The sequence below is a fragment of the Pipistrellus hanaki genome (assembly GCF_964339955.1).
Source record: "Pipistrellus hanaki genome assembly, chromosome: 18".
NCBI lineage: Eukaryota > Metazoa > Chordata > Mammalia > Chiroptera > Vespertilionidae > Pipistrellus > Pipistrellus hanaki.
This window is the reverse complement of record NC_140520.1, coordinates 10,208,989-10,226,903: the sequence shown is the minus strand read 5'-3', so window position 1 is coordinate 10,226,903 and position 17,915 is coordinate 10,208,989. Positions and strand designations below refer to the sequence as shown.

The 17,915-nt window shown below is 43.4% G+C and overlaps 1 protein-coding gene across 2 annotated transcripts in view; it reads left to right on the top strand.

Moving 5' to 3' along the window:
- Positions 1-7,041: 7,041 nt before the first annotated feature.
- The window catches only part of TTF2 (transcription termination factor 2), a 29,703-nt gene continuing 18,829 nt past the window's right edge, over positions 7,042-17,915 (top strand). Inside the window, exons 1-7 of one of the 2 annotated variants that reach the window (XM_084866391.1) lie at positions 7,042-7,126; positions 7,210-7,312; positions 9,231-9,317; positions 13,723-13,789; positions 15,304-16,221; positions 16,526-16,640; positions 17,204-17,392. In XM_084866391.1, coding sequence (XP_084722517.1) covers positions 7,099-7,126; positions 7,210-7,312; positions 9,231-9,317; positions 13,723-13,789; positions 15,304-16,221; positions 16,526-16,640; positions 17,204-17,392 — 1,507 coding nt within the window. In that variant the 5' untranslated portion in view covers positions 7,042-7,098. Of the gene's footprint in view, positions 7,127-7,209; positions 7,313-9,230; positions 9,318-13,722; positions 13,790-15,225; positions 16,222-16,525; positions 16,641-17,203; positions 17,393-17,915 lie in introns of both variants that reach the window. The other variant, XM_084866390.1, reaches the window with a different exon arrangement.

Here is a 17,915-nt window from a genome sequence, read left to right as displayed (position 1 = left end):
AGAAATAAAAACCAACATCTACAGAAAAAAGAACCTCACATCCCCCTGCCCACCTAAGCTCTGCCCTTGGGGACAGATGAGTCTCTGATCCGTCCTCCCCCACCCCCTCTGCACCAGGCAGCTTCTGAAGGAGGAAGCCTGCCTGCCCGCAGGGAGAAGCCCTTCCTTCAGACGCCAGGAGTGGCAGCAAGCTCCACAGCACTGGAGGAGCACCTTAGGTTTGAGATGTAGGAGAAACAGTAGGAGAAGCACCTTAGGTTTGTCGGTTTCTTTCCTTTTTAAAATATATATATATATATATATATATATATATATATATATATATATATATTTTTTTTTTTTTTTTTTTTTTTTTTTTTATTAATTTCAGAGAGGAAGAGAGAGATAGAAACATCAACGATGAAAGAGAATCATTGATCTGCTGCCTCCTGCATATCCCCCACTGGGAATCAAGCCTTCAGCTCAGGAATGTGCCCTGATCTGGAGTCAAATCGTGATCTCCTGGTTCATGAGTAAGACGTTCAACCATTGAGGCACACCGCCGGGCTGGTCTGTCAGTTTCTGCTCAGAGTAAGGTGGAAGTTCAGCCCAGGAAAGGGAGGGTGAGAAAGTACTAAAGAGGAACTGAAGAGCTAGGAAGAGCTGGACCTTTTGAAGGGGCTGCCCTGGGCTGCCCAGGCAGGCTGCCTCAGATCTTCATCAAAAGAGTCATTAACTCTTCCTCTTCTCATGGTTGGACTGAAGCAAACCCCTCACTTAGCCTTCTTTCTAATGCATGCAGACCTCCAGAGAGGAACAAGAGGGAGAGGAAGGAGGGGCTGATTGGCGAGGAAGTGAGAAGTGACAGATGTTGTGAGGCCAATCGACAGGACAGGAGATGGTGTGACTGAATGAGTGTGACAGCCGTTGTCCTGAAAAGCCACATCCCCCTGTGGCTTCTAGTCTGTGTGGTGTCCTGTTTACCCAGAAACAAATCACCCAGATGAACCCCACTTCCTTTTCTGCTAGGCTTTGCAAGCTGAGAAGTCAAGGGCTAGCTCTACAGAGCTATGCAGGAGCTGCAGCGAGGTGCTCGAACCAGAACGAACAAGTGGCATTTATGGGACTCCGGGCCTGACTAAATGACCTTACCCAGAGCATGATGGCTAAGGCGTCATGTTTACCTGGTGCTCTCTCCGGATTGTGCTCAAGTGCCTGCTCGGCATTTTCACTGGCAACTCGAAGGCAATGGGAGCAGCGTGTCAAGTGTTCAGCTGACACAGAGTCAGGAGATGGCACTACTAAGTCAGCTGACAGGAGTGGACAGGTTAGAATGATGGATAGAAACTAATGAGATGGAGAGAGAACCCCTGGTTAAGTTCAGCCAATTAGATGCACCAGGCAAGGGAGAGTTGAGTTCGCGTGTGAAAAAAAAAGAAATAGGTGATTTTGGTTGATTGCACACTTGATAAAAATTACTAACTAGCATGATATGTTTTCAGCTTATATAGAGTGGTCAATACATTTATTAAAAAATATCATGACAGCAATACATGCGAGTTTTAGAAATTAAAACCACACCCAAGAGGAATGAAAACCAACGCCCATAGAAAGATGTGTGCATCCATGTTCATAACATTATTCCTCATCACCACAGAAGGAAATCAACCCAAATATCCATCAACTGGTCAATGAATATCATGGAATACTGTTTAGCAATAAGAAGGAGTGAAGTACAGATACATGCCATATAACATGATGAACCTCAAAAGCATTATGCTAAGTGAAAGAATATGAGGCAATAGACTGCCTATTGTGCGACTCCTTTTATGTGGAATGCTTAAAAATGTTTAAAGGCAAATTTCTAAAGACAGAAAGCAGATCGGTGGTTGCCTTGTCCTGAGACTGTTATTAGGGATACAATTTAAACACCGCTGAAATGCATACAAATTATGGGTACGACTAAAGAATTTGTAAAGTCCCCCTGCGTTTTCAAATTATAACCAGAGTCGTTCCTACTATAATGGCAACCTGACTGTGCCTGTGTGAAAGGACAAATTGAAAATGGTCGTTTTTGTGAAAGGCACACAATGGAATGAAATTGAATTAGCATTACACATTGTTAAGCCAGAAGAATAGAGCCTCAGAAGAGGAGGGCCTTCCCTTTGGTTTTTATGTTAATATGCTGCTACCTAGTGATCATTTAGAAAATGGCAGTACTCGACTTTTTTTTTTTTTTTTTTTTTTTTTTTAATTTGTTAAATCATCTCTGTATGCCACAAATATCTGAATGCTGGGCTATTAGGTTGGTGAAATATTTGTGTGAATTCAGTGGAATAATTTATGCTTCACAAAAATATTATAGTGGCAAGAACTGGATTGGGAATCTCAAAAAATGACTTCCAGTCCCCATCTGCTGGTGTCAGCTTTGTGATTTTGAGCCCGGGAGAAGATTAATCTGATTCCAAAATCCAAGGAGAAGCTCTGTAAGGCAGTGGTTAGGAGCAGGGCCTTGGGGCAAGCTCCTGAGGACTCTAAACTTTGAAATCTTATGCTTTAAATGGGGGATAAAAGAAGACCCACTTCCAGGGTCATTATGAGAACTAAGAATGCATGTAAAAACCCTTAGAATACACCTCAGAAAAAGTTAGGCTAAGTCTGGCTAGTGTGGCTCAGTGGGTTGGAGTGTTGTCCTGTACATCTAAATGTCTCAGGTTCCATTTCTGGTCAGGGTACATACCTAGGTTGAAGGTTCGATACCTGGTCGAGGCGCTTACAAAGAGGCAAACGGTCAATGTTTCTCTTTCACATCCATTTTTTTTCTCTCCTTTTCTCTGGATCTCTCAAATCAGCATGTGCTTGAGTGAGGATTTAAAAAAAGTAGGCTCTAGTAATATTTCTCTAGAGTAACTATTTGCATCATCATTGTGACCCTCTCCCACCCCATCCCAAAACAATGAGCAAAACCCAGAGGCATATATATTCAGAAAACTAAATAGATTTTGGTTTACCAATTAATTGGAAAACACATTTGAATAATTTAAGTTTAAAGTAAGTAAAGATTGCATAGAAGTTGGAATTTTACAATTAACTTGAAACCTGGCATTGCTGATGATGTCAAGGGGCGGCTGCTCTAGCCGAGCCTCTGACCACTGGTATCTTCTAGATGTCTGACATGTTTCTATATACCAGCCAGCACAGTGCTGACCAGAGAAAATACGTTCCTTCTACATTGAAATTGGGTCTCAAAAGAACTGGTGGCCCAGAAAGAAACTCACTACAGACTGGTTCATATGCCTTTCAGCATAGTGATTATTGCTTGTCTCATTTTTTATTCTTATAAGTATATTTCCAGTAGGACATGATCTCACTCATCCAGGGGAAATGGTGAACAACATAGACTGTTGAACAAGAACAGGTCCAGAGATAAGGAGCCATGGGTCAGATTGTTGGACCTCAAAGGGAGGGTGGGGATAAAAGGAAGAGATCAACCAAAGGACTTATGTGCATACATATGAGCCTAACCAGTGGTCGAGGACAATAGGGGGGTGGGGGCATGAGTGGGGGGTGGGGGATTGGAATGGGAGGTTGAGGATAAATATGTGATTCCTTAATCAATAAAGAAATTTTTAAAAATACGTTCCTTCTATGTCCCCATGAATTACAACGTGTGTTGGAACCACTCTAGATTTCGTTTCATACATTGGAGAACCATTTTGCTTAAGGAGCTACACTATCTGAAACAAAACAGTTTCTGCTATTTAACTTCTTCACCATTTTATTTCCCAAAGATGTCAAAATAGCATAGATAATTAACCTTGGCTCTTATTTTCCACGCTGACTTTCTGACATTGCTTACACCTTATATCTTTTGTTTCTTTGTTTTGTACCGCTTCTATTGAGGGATAACTCAGATGCCACAGAATTCATCTAAAGTATGCAATTCCGAGTCTTAATACATTTATAAGGTACAGCCATTACCACAACCCAGTTTGGGAGCAAACCCATCACATACTTTGTGTTTGACTAGCCCCATATGGAAATAATTTATTGGATCATTAACTTGCGTATTTAAGCCATCTAGCTCTAGGACCTAGCTAGGCATTCCTTTTGAGTAAATCATCGATCTCTAAAGAAAAACCAAATCAAGATCTCAATTCGACTCAAAGTAGAGGTCTGGAAAGCACATTCTTCAATGGTTTCTCCACAGGCCTATAAGCCATTTAAGGATATAAGTTAAAAATGTGAATAAAGAGTCAGAGTTAATGCACAGTCCCTACTGTACGTGTATATATTGAAAAGTGTATATTGTATAATTCATCATAGTTTATGCTGATATTATGGCCACCCTTCACCCAGTGACAAATTTGTTTTTTTTTCTCACTCTTATGAATATGATTAGGTAGGATAAACTGTCCAGAGCCTAATCATTTCTCCCCTTTATTTTTTATTGTTGACATTATTACAGATGTCTAGCCTATCACATATTTATGAAAGAAATAGTCCCCCTTTCTGTGATCTGGCTGTGCACACTTTCCTGGAGTTGGTCCGGAGATATATTGGCTGGGATATTTACAACGGAAGAGCTTCTTCCTGAATGGGATATTTAAAGAGGCCCCGACTTTGTCTTGTTTCAAAAGGATATTATTCAAAAACTGATTACATTACCATGCCCCTCTTCCTGCAAACCCACTATTTATGGTCTGCTTCTCCCAATTCAGCGTCTATTAAATGTATGTACCTAAAAATGTCTCAGTGCAAGAATTATAATCTGGGAATGATGAAAATGCCTCTATTTATTTATTTGGTTTTGCTTTGTCTTTAAATTTAGCTATAGGCATTTCAGAGGGGGAGTTAGATACAAACTAACTCCACTTTGGTCCCAGGGACATCTTTATCTAGCCCTACAGAGTTTACTGCTAATTCCACTCATCTTCACGTTTAAATACTATTTCGTATTATTACTGAAGTGTTCAGTCTCTACCAAATATTGAGTAAGCCTTTCCTGTTAGTTGCTAGAAACTTTGTGTGTGTGAATAAATAAATTCCATATTTCTCAAGCACCTCGTCCACACCGGATGCACAAAAAGCTATTTAATATGTAGTTGTTTAATTAATAAATGATACCTCAGGTTTGCTTTCCCTCTTTCAGACCCCAATGACATTTACATTTATCAGGTAGCCCAGGCTTCCTAGACATTGAACCTTTTCTGTCCTGCTGTCCCCACTAAGTACAGCAGCACATGTCATACAATATGTCTGGCCATATGGCCCTCAATAGCTGTAATACGAAACCATCTCTATTGCAATAATTTTGATTTCTATTCCTCCATTTAAATACACACACACACACACACACACACACACACACGCACACACACACACCCTAGAGGCCCGGTGCACAAAATTCATGCATGGGGGGGTTGTCCCTCAGCCCAGCCTGCACCCTCTCCAATCTGGGAATCTGGGACCACTGGCTCCTAACCACTCGCCTGCCTGCCTGCCTGCCTGATCGCCCCTAACTGACTCTGCCTGCCACCTGATCACCCCTACCTTGCCCCTCTGCTGGCCTGATCAACCCTAACCACCTCTGCCTTAGCCCCTGGCCTAATCCGAAGTCTGGCCTCCCTCTGTGGGAGGCAACCTGGTGGATCAGGGGAAGGTGCCACCCCCATTACCCCGCTGCTGCTGCCACTGCCAGCCTGAGCCTGGGTCCTTCGCAGCCGCTGTGGCTTTGTACAGGTCATCTGCTCTAATTAGCATATTACCCTTTTATTAGATTTTTTTTTTTATTGATTTCAAAGAGGAAGGGAGAGGGAGAGACAGAAACATCAATGATGAGAGAACCATCCTTCCGATGCCTCCTGAACGCCCCCTACTGGGATGGAGCCCGCAGCGCAAGCATGTGCCCTTGACGGTTGACAGGAATCAAACTTGGGACTCTTCAGCAGGCGGAGGCTCTTATCCACTGCGCCAAACCGGCTAGGGCTATTCCTCCCTTTTTAATGGATAAGTTGGATTGCGATTTCAAATACAGTCCCCTTTCATTTAATTTCACCCTCGATTTTTAACATTAACAAAGCATACTAGTAGAAAAAAGTTTGACAATAAGTACAAAGTCAAGTTTCCCTTCACCCCTCCACTACCAGCGTCTAGAGAACATTCTGTACACACAGGAGGCAGCTGCGCGGTCCGCTGGGCACCTGCCCTTAATTCGCTGGTTCTATGACCTTGGGGGAGTCACTTTAACCCTTGTGGGTCTCGGGGGTCTCTCCATAAAATGCTGCCCATCCAGGTTATCTAGAGACATGCGTGTGTAGGCACTCTGTGGGGTCTTAAGCACTACACAAATTTATTTTTTTTAAATATGTATGTTATTGATTTTTTTACAGAGAGGAAGAGAGAGAGAGTTAGAAACATCAATGAGCTGCCTCTTGCACACCCCCTCCTGGGGATGTGCCCGCAACCAAGGTACATGCCCTTGACCGGAATCGAACCCGGGACCTTTCAGTTCGCAAGCCGACGTTCTATCCACTGAGCCAAACCGGTCTCGGCAAGAGCTACACAAATTTAAAAGACTGTTTGGGGTCCTTTAAGCCTGTCCCTGGGGCACACCTGTCAGTTCACCACGCAGCTTTAAAGGCGTTCTCTGCCATCGGGAGGAGCGAGCCTTCTTTGCAGCGCTCCTTCCTCCCTACAGTGTGTAAACCCGTGTTTCTTCTAGGTTTCCCTCCCTCCCCCCAGGGTCCTCAATGGAAACCCGGGTCACCCAGGCCTTGGTCCAGCCCGCAGGTCCCCAAGCTCCTGCCAAGCGAAACCCCGCCGACCTCTACTCTAAACCACCCTCCAGCCTTAGCCACGCCCCCCAACCGAATGCCCCGCCCTCACGCCGCAGCCTCAGATTTGATTTCTCGCGCGCCTAGTCTTAGCGTAGCTATGATTGGTTGGAGGTGAGCGAATCTCCAGTATGATTGGCTGGTAATAGCCAGAGGGTGGGGCTAATGCCACGGCGGGGCATTGTGGGCGGGATGAAGACTGATGATTGGTTCTGGAGGACCGACTGAAAGGCGGAAGCAGGTGTTGGGGTGGGACTTCGTGGGAGAGGCCCGAAGGATCGTGATGGAATTGGTTAGGTGTCCAGAGCATGGTGAGGGGCCAGGGTCCTCGGGCCCCCTCCCCGGGGTCGGTCCATCTGTCATGGCGTAATTGTTGTCGACCTTCTCTCCTCAGGGACTGCCTGCTTTCTGAAGACCGGCGTTCGCGATGGCCCGAATAAAGGGAAGAGCTTCTACGTGTGCCGGGCGGACGCTTGCAACTTTGTGCAGGCCACCGAGTAGGTCCCGACTCCCTGCGGCCTCGCGGGGCCCCCGGGAGGAGCCGCCGACTCTCGGCGTCCCCGGCGTCAGAGGGTGTAGGAGCGCGGTGGGGCCCCTGGTCTGCGGAGCCAGGGCCCCTAAAGCAGTTGGTAATCCCAGGACCGCAGGGCGTGCTGGGGAGACGCTCCGCTCCTGCTTGCTGTGTGACCCGAGCCTGGTTGCTTACCCTCTCTGGATCACCGAGAGCTGAATAAGGGGGGGATAGGCCACAGCTAATCCTTCTGGTCCTTTCCAGCTCTGGGTTTCCATTTATTTGTCGGGCCTAGGCAACTTGGACATTCCCCCTCCTCCGCCCCAGTTGGGCCTTGTTTTGAATTAGTTTCAGGCTGAACTGGTTTTTAAGTGTTTGAGGTTTAAACACCCCGATGGCCCCATCTAAAAACAGGATTCTCTGCATTTAAGTGGTGATGATAATGATAATCCAAAGAAACAAGTTACTTCAGGGGTTAATGCTGAAAGGAAATCAGATATCTGATTTCAGCACTCTAGTTTTACAGAATGGAAAGCTGAGACTCAGCAATATTAAGTATCTTTTTTAAAGTGAGAAAAATTAATACTGTTCTCAGAGTGTTCATGTTTTGTAGTGCCAGCTGTCCACAGTCTCTAGAGGACTTGAAAGCGATCACATCATTAAACATGTTTTCCTTCTCTCTGCTAGACTTGATAAAAAAGAAATAACTTTTCTTTACACCATGTAAAGCACACAATGGATATCAACTAGAAAATAAAGTATTTTTCCAACATGTAATGTTAACTTTTCCGAGAAAATATATATTTTTTTCAATTATCTCTCCGAGAAAATATTCTTTTACTGGTAGCCCTCTACTAAGGTTTTTAATTGAAAGAAATTACTGGGATCCACTTTAATTAAATACAAAATGATTTTGAGTAAAACTGTCAAATCTTGAGATAGGAGGAACCAACCAAAAATTAGCTACCAGCAGCACATTATGTTAGGGTTTGCTATGTATTTCTAGTTTCTTTACTGAGCTTCTTAGGTTCTGTATCTAGCTCAAGTTTCATGAAACATGAAAGCATGTTCATATTAGTAGGAATTCAGCATTAATGGTAGCGTAAGACCTGGTTTTACATTAAAAGGAAGATACCCTTATTTATACAAACGCTGCTATACAAACTATAATAATAAAAGTGTAATATGCTAATTAGACTAGATGTCCTGCCAGACAAAGCCGGGGCTGTGAGGGAAGCCTGAGTCTGGGTGCCAGTGCTGTCAGCTGGGGAAAGGAAGGCCTATTGCACAAATTTCGTGCATCGGGCCTCTACTTCAGTAATATTTGACTTGAAGACCGTAGGATAAACTTGATCTGTTTGGAACATGTCTGGTAACCAGAAGATAAGCAAAATAAAAAGTGTTGCAGGTCAGAGGAAAGGAAAGTACTTCACTTAAATCAATTTACTCATAATAAGAAGTTGGAGGATAGGACTTAAGTTTATGGCCAAGCATGAGCAAATTAGGGTGTGTTGCTACAGTAGGTATATGAACAATATTAAGTGACAGCAAATAGGTTATGAAAGGAAAAAGGAGGATGGAAGGAACCTAGGGAAAATTCCCAGCCAGTCTTAGATACTTCAGGCATTCCTGGGGTCTTACAATGTCAAGGTCCATGTACCAAGGTATATTTTTAAAACTCTTGAGTCATCAGGAAAGAGACGGTATTGTCACGTGTTATTTGGGGGGTGGGAAAGAGGAAAACTGGGCGCTTTCCCCAGAGGAGTGCATGTACACATGAAATGTCTGGGGTTTACAAACTCAGTAGAGGTCATGCCTGGACTTGTACAGTTTGGGTTTAATTGTAGGATGTTTGCTTCTGTTCTTTGCCTTCTAAAACAAAATTTCAATTTTTCCCCCTCTAGCCTTCCTGTTTCTCATTGTTTACTGCACGAGGGATTTGAGGTAGAACTTCAGGGCTTACTGCCACCTCAGGACACGAAAGAACATAGGTAAGTGTCCAAAAGGGTCATCTAAAGTACATTTTTTTTCCTCCTTGCCTGGAAGAGTTAGAGCCAGATATGTTTTCCTAGGATTCTCTAATACTTGTTATTTAAAAAAACCCAAAAAAACAAAACAGCAGTATTTTTACATGTATTGAATATCATCTGAGCTGTCACTCCCTCACTGCTGAGCAAAATTTCAGGATTAAACTGCTCCACCTTTGTCCCCGTTCAGCTGTCAAGTAGCCAGTAACACCAGCCCACCAACGGCCATTAACTCGTCAAATTTCTCATTCTGGTAATACAATAGAATGAGGTCATGTGTAAAAATGTCTAACATATGTTAAGTACTCAGTGAATGTTAGTTGCCCCTTTTATGGGAACTCAGAAGTGCAGGAAAGTCTATTTAGATGTTAGATGATATTTCTTAGGAGAATTGAAAGATAAGTAGGAATTTACAAGGAGCAAGAGAGGGGTCATATTTAACTGGTTAATACTCTACATTAGGGTACAGGGGCAGGAAGTAACAGAATTACATGCATTTGGTTCAGTAACAGTTTAGCACGTGTTTGAGTAGAGACTTCAGAAGTTAAGGCCCGCCAGGAAGGCAGGGGCCAGGTGTGATGGTCTTTATGTGATATTCTGTGCAGTTTGGAATTTATATATTCTAGATTGATTTCCCCCAACGCCCTCCCCCACAAATAGAGGCATTCAAGGGCCATCGTCACAATTTTTACATACCTGAATACTCCCTGTTTTACTATTTTTCTTAATTGAGTTATACATGCAATAAGATGTATAGGTCTTAAGTCTTCAACTGGTTGAGTTTTGGAAGAAGTATACTAGTACACCCATTTTTATGACCAAGACCTCAGTCAAAATATAGAATGTTTCTATTGCCTAATTAAGTGCTATTGGACTCGCTTCTAATTAATCTCCTCATCCACCAGAGGCAACCACTATTTTGATTCATAATATATACATTTTTTTTTTGTTTGTCGTTTATGTAGCAGTATCTGTGAAATTCTCCATCTGGTTTTGTGTATCAGTAATTCATTCATTATTATTGCTGAGTTGAATTCTGTTTTATGAATTCCACAGTTTGTTTCATGTGCTCATTTGCCATCTGTGTAGCTTTGATGAACTATGTTTAAATTTTTTGCCCATTTTTTAAGTTGAAATTTTTATGTAATTGTAGTTTCACTTGCAGTTATGACAATACAGAGAGATCCCTGTAGACTTTATCGAATGGCAACATTTTGTAAAATTTAGTATAATATCATAGCTAGAATATTGATATCAATACAATTCATTGATCTTATTTGTAAAGATAGTTTTACTTATACTAATTTGTGTGTGTGTGTGTGTGTATTTTTATGAAACCGTTTGCAAACTACTGGGGGCTCTCTCATGCAGAAACACTGTTCTAGGTGGTAGGAAACCACTGAAGAATTTTTGATCCAATTTGCATTAAAAGAAGAACTAACTATGGAGGATAGATTAGAAAGTGAAGATAGTGGAGGCAAGGGGACCACTGAAATAATAGCTACATATTCATGATCTCTTATTGTCATGGATTCTGCTGTGATAAGTTTCAATACCCCTGTTTTACAGCCAGATAGGGAAAATGTAGAGAGATTAGAATGGAATCCGAGTTCCCATGGTTATAAGTTACATTGCTGATATTCAAACCGAGTAAGAAAAATGGGCTTGGATTGAGGCAGTGGCAGTGGAATTGGATACACTTAGACTGCAGAAAACTTGCTGAAAGAGAATTGATAAGATGAATTTTCCAGTAGGGCATTGGAGCATGCTTCTTCCCTTCTTTCTCATCAGGAATAGTGATCATGGTACCCCTGGGCCACTTTCCTGTTTGTGAGGACACAGTGGGGCTGTGTGTGATGCACTTAGTCTGTTGTTTGGGTTATTGTCAGCGCTCAGTCAATGGTTGCTGAGTTGGGGCTTATGGGTGATGAGTATACCATTAAGCAAGATAGGAAGAAAGGGTTGGAATGTGATCACGTGGAGAGCTTTGGATTAATCATATGTGGTGTAATGTGAAACCAGCTAAAAGAGGTTTAGGCTACTAGGGATTTTGAGAACTTATCAGTAATATTCTTCATACTAGATAGGTGAAGTTGAGATGTGATTATTGTTTTAAAATAGAAAAAAAATATGCTAAATGTAATTCTTTTAGCCCAAATCCAGAACATTATTACTAGGAGGTATTTACTAGAGCTTTAAAAACATTGTTTTAGGATAAATAAAATAAAGTTCTGCAGCATACAACCCCAACAAAAATCATGTATCCAGCTATGTGGTACAGGCGGGGAATAAATATAAGCAGAAGTAGACAGCCCATGGATGATGATGTCCTTTGCAGACAATAATACGTTTAGCCAGCACTCCTGTACTCTGGAGAATGACCTCACACTGGCTTTTCTTTTCAAGAACTAAGGTACTTTGCATCCCCAAATTATTTTAATTATCCTGCAGCCCAGGATCGCAGCTAAGTAACAGGAGACAGGTGCAGCAAAGTAACGCCCCTTCTATACGCCTTGGAGTCCAGCTGCATTTGTGTGCAGTTCTCCAATTTAAACACCAGATGGTACCACTCACCAGCGTTTGACTGGTCCTTCAACCATGGCCCTCTGTTGGGCAGTGAAGGAAGCTATTCTAGTCATTCAGTAGAACCAGAGGGAAGAACTCTTGCCTTGATATGCGTGTTTACCACATAATAGCGGCACTCCTTGATTTACAAATGTGGGACATTGTCATTGAGCTCTGAGTTCATGTTCTCTTTTTTTCTCTCTCTGCTCCCAGACCTTTTAGTTTTTATTCTCAAGGATTATGGGATCAAAATGGGTGGAAATAATACTCTTGCCTATAAATAATAATACAAGTTAGTTCTTTAAGAAACTGGTTTTAGTAGGATGCACAACATATTTTATTTTTAGTAACAGTTGAATCTTTGTATGCCTAGAAAATTCCTTGAGTGGTTACTTTTTGGGTAAATTTGGCTTGCAGATTATCTAACCCAATGAAGATTACCTAGACTGCTGACAAAGGGGCATTAGGGCATGAGCCAGAAGGACCTCAGGCCCCACCAACCCTTAAAGAACTCACATCAATAAAGCCAGTACCTAGTAGGTGATATATATAGTATCATCCTCTGTGCTGTACAGCAGGAATAACTCTTGTGTGTAAAGGATATCAGCCCTTTGTAATATGTGTAGCAACTACTTTTTCCAGGTTGCTTTTTGTCTTAACTTTGCTTATAGTATTTTTACTATATGGAAGTTTAAAACTTATGTAGTCGAAATTATGGAATTCTTTATTTCTCAGCTGTAGAGTCTTATGTCTTGTAAGAAAAGCCTTCACTTTAGGATTACAAAGATATTCAACCTTTTTCCCCCCCTAGGATATTTATCGTTTCATTTCTTACATTGCCATTTTTGTTTCAACCTGGGTTTTAGTGTTAAAGCAGCGAACCCATATTCCTAAGTGCCCTATGACAAAACTGGGTAAGAATTAGACATGGGAAGGTCATCGAGCAGCCCTATATGCACATGTTAGAATGCCAAATTAGATGTGTTCAAATGCCAGGTGCTTCTGTGACTTTCAGACCTACAGGAAGGGATTATTGCAAATCAAGATTACTGAGAAAGTGGAGGAATTCAGACTTGAACTTGGCCTTGAATGACCTTTAAGATTTGGCTAGAGATTAAGGACAGGGGAGTGTTCCAGGCTGTAAGCAGAGGTCTGGGTATAGGAATAAGGGACGCCCCCCACTCCCTCCCCGGCTACAGGAGTGGAGAAATGACTGTAGTTATTTATTAAGTTTTTAATATGGGTCAGACTTTGATCTGACTCTGTTATCTTCACAGCAACCAAATGAGGTAAGTACTTAGTTATTTGCTAGAGGCCTGATGCACGAAATCCATGCAAGAGTAGGCCTTCACAGCTGCGATCCTGGGCTGCAGCCCCGTCCATAAGGACGTCCCGATGGCTGTTTGGTTGATTTGCATATTATGTTTTTATTATTATAGATTATTATTACTTTTTACCATTTTACAGGAAAGTAAACTGCCACATATGGTGTCATCATTTTCAGAGCTAATTATGTGGTAGGACTGAGATTCGAATCCTCCCAGCGTGCCTGACAGTGTGACGCTGGGTTGGACAATCAGCCTTTAGAAAGAAGGGAGGATGTGCTTTCTGATGAGAGAGACTGAACTGAAGATGTCTGGCTTCCTCTGGCTGGTTTCTTCATCCTTGCTGTTTATAACCTGTATCCTGGAAAATAATATGCTACAGACATTACGTTCTCCTTAGAGTGGAATCAGTATCTGCTTTCACGAGCGTTTTACTGGATTTTCACATCCTTGATTATTTGTGTTTTATGCTACATTAGGTTGTTATTCCGATGCACTAGAAGTAAGGCTGAGAAGAAACAATGGTGCGGATATATCCCATGGCAGGTAGGAGCTTTTACCTGTTTCAGACCTGCTCTGTTCAGACTGTTTAATCTGTGGCTTCACCTGGAAAAACTCTGAAGTACAGCATAAACTGGTTTGTCTTCATCATGCTGTCTCTGAAAGGCAGTTTCTTTTCTTTTAATTGTGGCTTTTAATTCAAAGAACTATTTGGTTATAGTAAAGATTTAATTAACTGTCTTCTATTTTACTTACCTAAATATTTTCGGAGGTCTTAAATGTAGTCAATATTCTCCTACTTAGGGGAAAATTTAGATATACTTGACTAACTTCAGCATCTTTTTATACACTGATATCTCCTTGATATGGTATAAGCTGATTAGAATTCATAAGCTCTTAGAATGTGAGAACTAGGAGAGATCCCACAGATATCCAGTAGATGAGAAACTAGACCTAAGGAAGTGATGAGACTTGTTTTGATGGAAGGATAGCTTGAACTTATGATTCCGTACTCCACAATGAGACCTTCCAAATCAGGTAAGCATAGGACCTTGATTTGGTTTGGGGAAAAGTTCACATTGAGCAAATAGTTTTTCATGAAAAGAAAACATGTGGCTGTTGTTATTAGAAAAGCTCTTTGATTTAGTTAGCACATTTCCTGGATGCCTGGGAAGCAATGATCATGGTCAGAGAAGGAGCCAAGCATTGAAAGTGCTATTAAAAAACAAATACTGCCGAAGCCGGTTTGGCTCAGTGGTAGAGCGTCGGTCTGTGGACTGAAAGGTCCCAGGTTCGATTCCGGTCAAGGGCATGTACATTGGTTGCGGGCACATCCCTGGTAGGGGGTGTGCAAGAGGCAGCTGGTCGATGTTTCTCTCTCATTGACGTTTCTAGCTCTCTAGCTCTCTCCCTTCCTCTCTGTAAAAGTTCAATAAAATATATTTAAAACAAACAAACAAACAAATAAAAAAAATACTTCATGAATTTGACAGGAGTTTTTTTCTAGAGGCAGGGATAGTCCCAGGCATATTCAGAAATATTGTAATGCTTTTACTGTTTCCATTTCTTCTGGAAAAAAAGGCATTCTAGAAATGAAGTTTGCATTAATATCTTATATTAAACTAGAGGCCCGGTGTACAAAATTCATGCACTGAGGGGGAGGAGTCCCTAAGCCCAGCTTGTGTCCTCTCTCAGTCTGGGAGCCCTCGGGAGTCGGCCTAAGCCAGCAGTGGACATTCATAGTGCTGCTATGGAGGTGGGAGAGGCTCCAGCCACTGCTGCTGCACTCACCAGCCATGAGCCCGGCTTCTGGCTGAGTGGCGCTCCCCTTATGGGAGCGCATTGACCACCAGGGGGCAGCTCCTGCGTTGAGCGTCTGCCCCCTGATGGTCAGTATGTGTCATATTGACAGGTTGTTCTGCTCTTCAGTCTATTTGCATGTTAGCCTTTTATTATATAGGTTCATGTTCTCTTTCCTGTAGGATCCTAATTCCAAAGAGCATTCTGTAACCAGCAAGTCTCAGCATGCATCTGAGCCATCTCATTATCCTCCCATCCAGCAGAGAAACCCGTTCAAGGTACTTGACAAGAATCAAGACCCATCTCTGTGGAAACAGCTCATCAAAGGTGAAGATGTGGGAAAGATGGCTGGTAAGAAGCAAAGGGAAAAGGGAGACCCGCTCTTGGATCAAAAGAAGGAGCAGAAGCCTGAATCTAACTGCTGGGTGGAGAAAGATCTCTCATCTGGCCAGGCGGTAAAGGAAAAATCTGCAAGTCAAGAGAAGCCACGTGGGGAGAAAGCAGAGCTTCAGTGTGAAGCAAAGGGAATTGCAGGGATGCACAGAAGGAACCTTCCTGAGATGAAATCCAAGCAGTGCCATGGTAATGAGCTCAGAAAACCACCTGCGGCTCCTCAGGAGAACCCGAACGGTGAGAGTCATTATGTCCAAAAAGAACCAGAACCTCTGAGAGAAAAGAAAACCAGGCCTTTGCCTGAAACGGTTCACAGTCAAAACCCAATCAACAAACCCCCGGAAGCAGGACACCTCAGCAAGGAGCAGCCCAGGAGCCCGGAGGCTACAGACACAAAGGCCAAGGATGACCCCGGCACGCAGGCCACCCGGGAGAGGCGGCTCCAGGGGCCTTTGCAGGCACAGGCAGAGGCCCACCCCGCACCTGCCCCGGAAGGGCCGGCCGTCCAGCCTGCGCCGCCGGCTGCAGGGCCTTCCCTGGGAGAGAGGCGAGAAGCGGACACGAGCAGCGGCGAGGAAGATGATGTTGTTTTTGTCTGCTCGCAGCCAAGGATCCCCTCATTCTCAGACAGGACTTCGGACTCACAAAAGAAAGAGAGCCTCCAGCGCCCTGGTCAGACTGTGCCAAGGAAAATGTCTCCTGCCTCAGGCGTTTCCAGGAAGGTGGAACCCTCAGACCCGGCATCCCAACGTGCGTCCCTCGCAACGCAACTGAAACAGAAGAAGGTAAGTGCTGCCTGGTGCTCCCTTTTGAAGGTTAGGACTCTGCTTACTCTGATAGGGGCTCCGCCAATAAGTTAAAGGTGGTTATGTGAGCAAAGTGCCATAGGTGGGTGTTCACTCCTGCCTTTTCCTATGTTTGTAGTTTCAGGACGGGTAAATCAGCTGGGCTTAAAAAAAAAAGTTTTGGTTTTCGCATGTATAGTTCAAAGACCATCATTTCAGAGTTTTAGCATTTTAGGTATTTTAATCTGAAGCTATCTTGGACAACTGAAGAGGAGCGATCCGTTTTGTTGGACCTGTTTTTCAGAGCACACTGGCGTCAGTGAACATTCAGCTTCTTCCAGACAAAGGTCAGAAGCTGCTCAAGCAGATTCAGGAGTTGGAGGAAACCCTCGGCGCTCTTGCCCTCTCCCCAGAGCAAGGTAAATGGGTTGTGCCCCAGGACATTCGAGAAGCCACCTTTTTAAAAATGTTTATATTTTTATTGATTTCAGAGAGGAAGGGAGAGGGAGAAAGGGATAGAACCAACAATGATGAGAAATAATCATTGATTGGCTGCCTCTTGCACACACATATATCCCCCAACCCCCACTGGGGATCGAGTCTCAAGTTGGGCTTGTGCCCTGACTGAGAATCAAACTGTGACCTCCTCGTTCACAGGCTGGCGCTCAGCCACTGAACAACACTGGTCAGGCACGAGAAGCCATCTTGATACAGAAATGTTGACTCATTCGCCTTTCCATTTCATTATCTGCTTCTGAGCTTCCTTTTAAATCACAAGTGTAATTTATGAAAGCTTTCTCCTATTTCCTGTACACTCACCTCTCTTTCCCATAGTTTTATGCACCTGTAATGCTACACACTCTAAGAAGCTTTCCCTAGCTTATTGCAATGGCGCTCATCCCACTCTCTCCTGCCCTTCCCTCACATGTAATCCCTTTACTTTTCTGAACTTTAATCTGTTCTCACCTTGTTTTTTGAACAGGCCCAGATGAGAAGAGTAGCACTCAAGTACCGCAACAGAGTAGCGTCGTCAAAACTACCCCTGCCCCTCCCCACTTGGTGCCACCCAAACCCCTACAGCCGCAGGGTCAGGGTCTCCAGCCTCTGGGTTCTTGGGGACTGAAGGCTGCCAGCCAGGCAGCTGCTGGACAGTCCAGTCAGCACTACGGAGGTAAGATCAAAGGCCTGGGCTTCTTGTGAATAGCTTACCCTTAGGAGGTAAAATTCTGCCTGGTAGATGTCTTTCTGCCCACATGAAGGCAAAACCATTTCTGAGCTGTTAGTTGCCTGTGTGAGAAAGATTGCGATGCTCAGCTGAGCTCTGCACAGTGTGTTTAGGTCTCTGTGAGGGCAGACACTGTGTCTGCCTGGTTCACTGACCTCCATCAGTCAGCCAGGGTTCGGCACATAGGAGTCAGTAGTAAGTGTGAATGGAAACTTGAACTCACAGCATGGTGAAGTAGGTAGACCAGCAGATACATTTGTATTCCCTCTGCGCAGAGCAGAGGAATGACATGTCTGAAGACCGATAGCAAATAGACCCATCAAGAGCAGTAACCCCCTGTGTAGCTCAGTGTTTTCATCCTGAACTTTCTGGAAAATGATGAATTTGGAAGTAACTGCAGAATGAAGATCTCACGGAGAGCCTCAGATATGTAAGAGGGTCGTTTGGCATGCTGATCACGAGCCAGGAG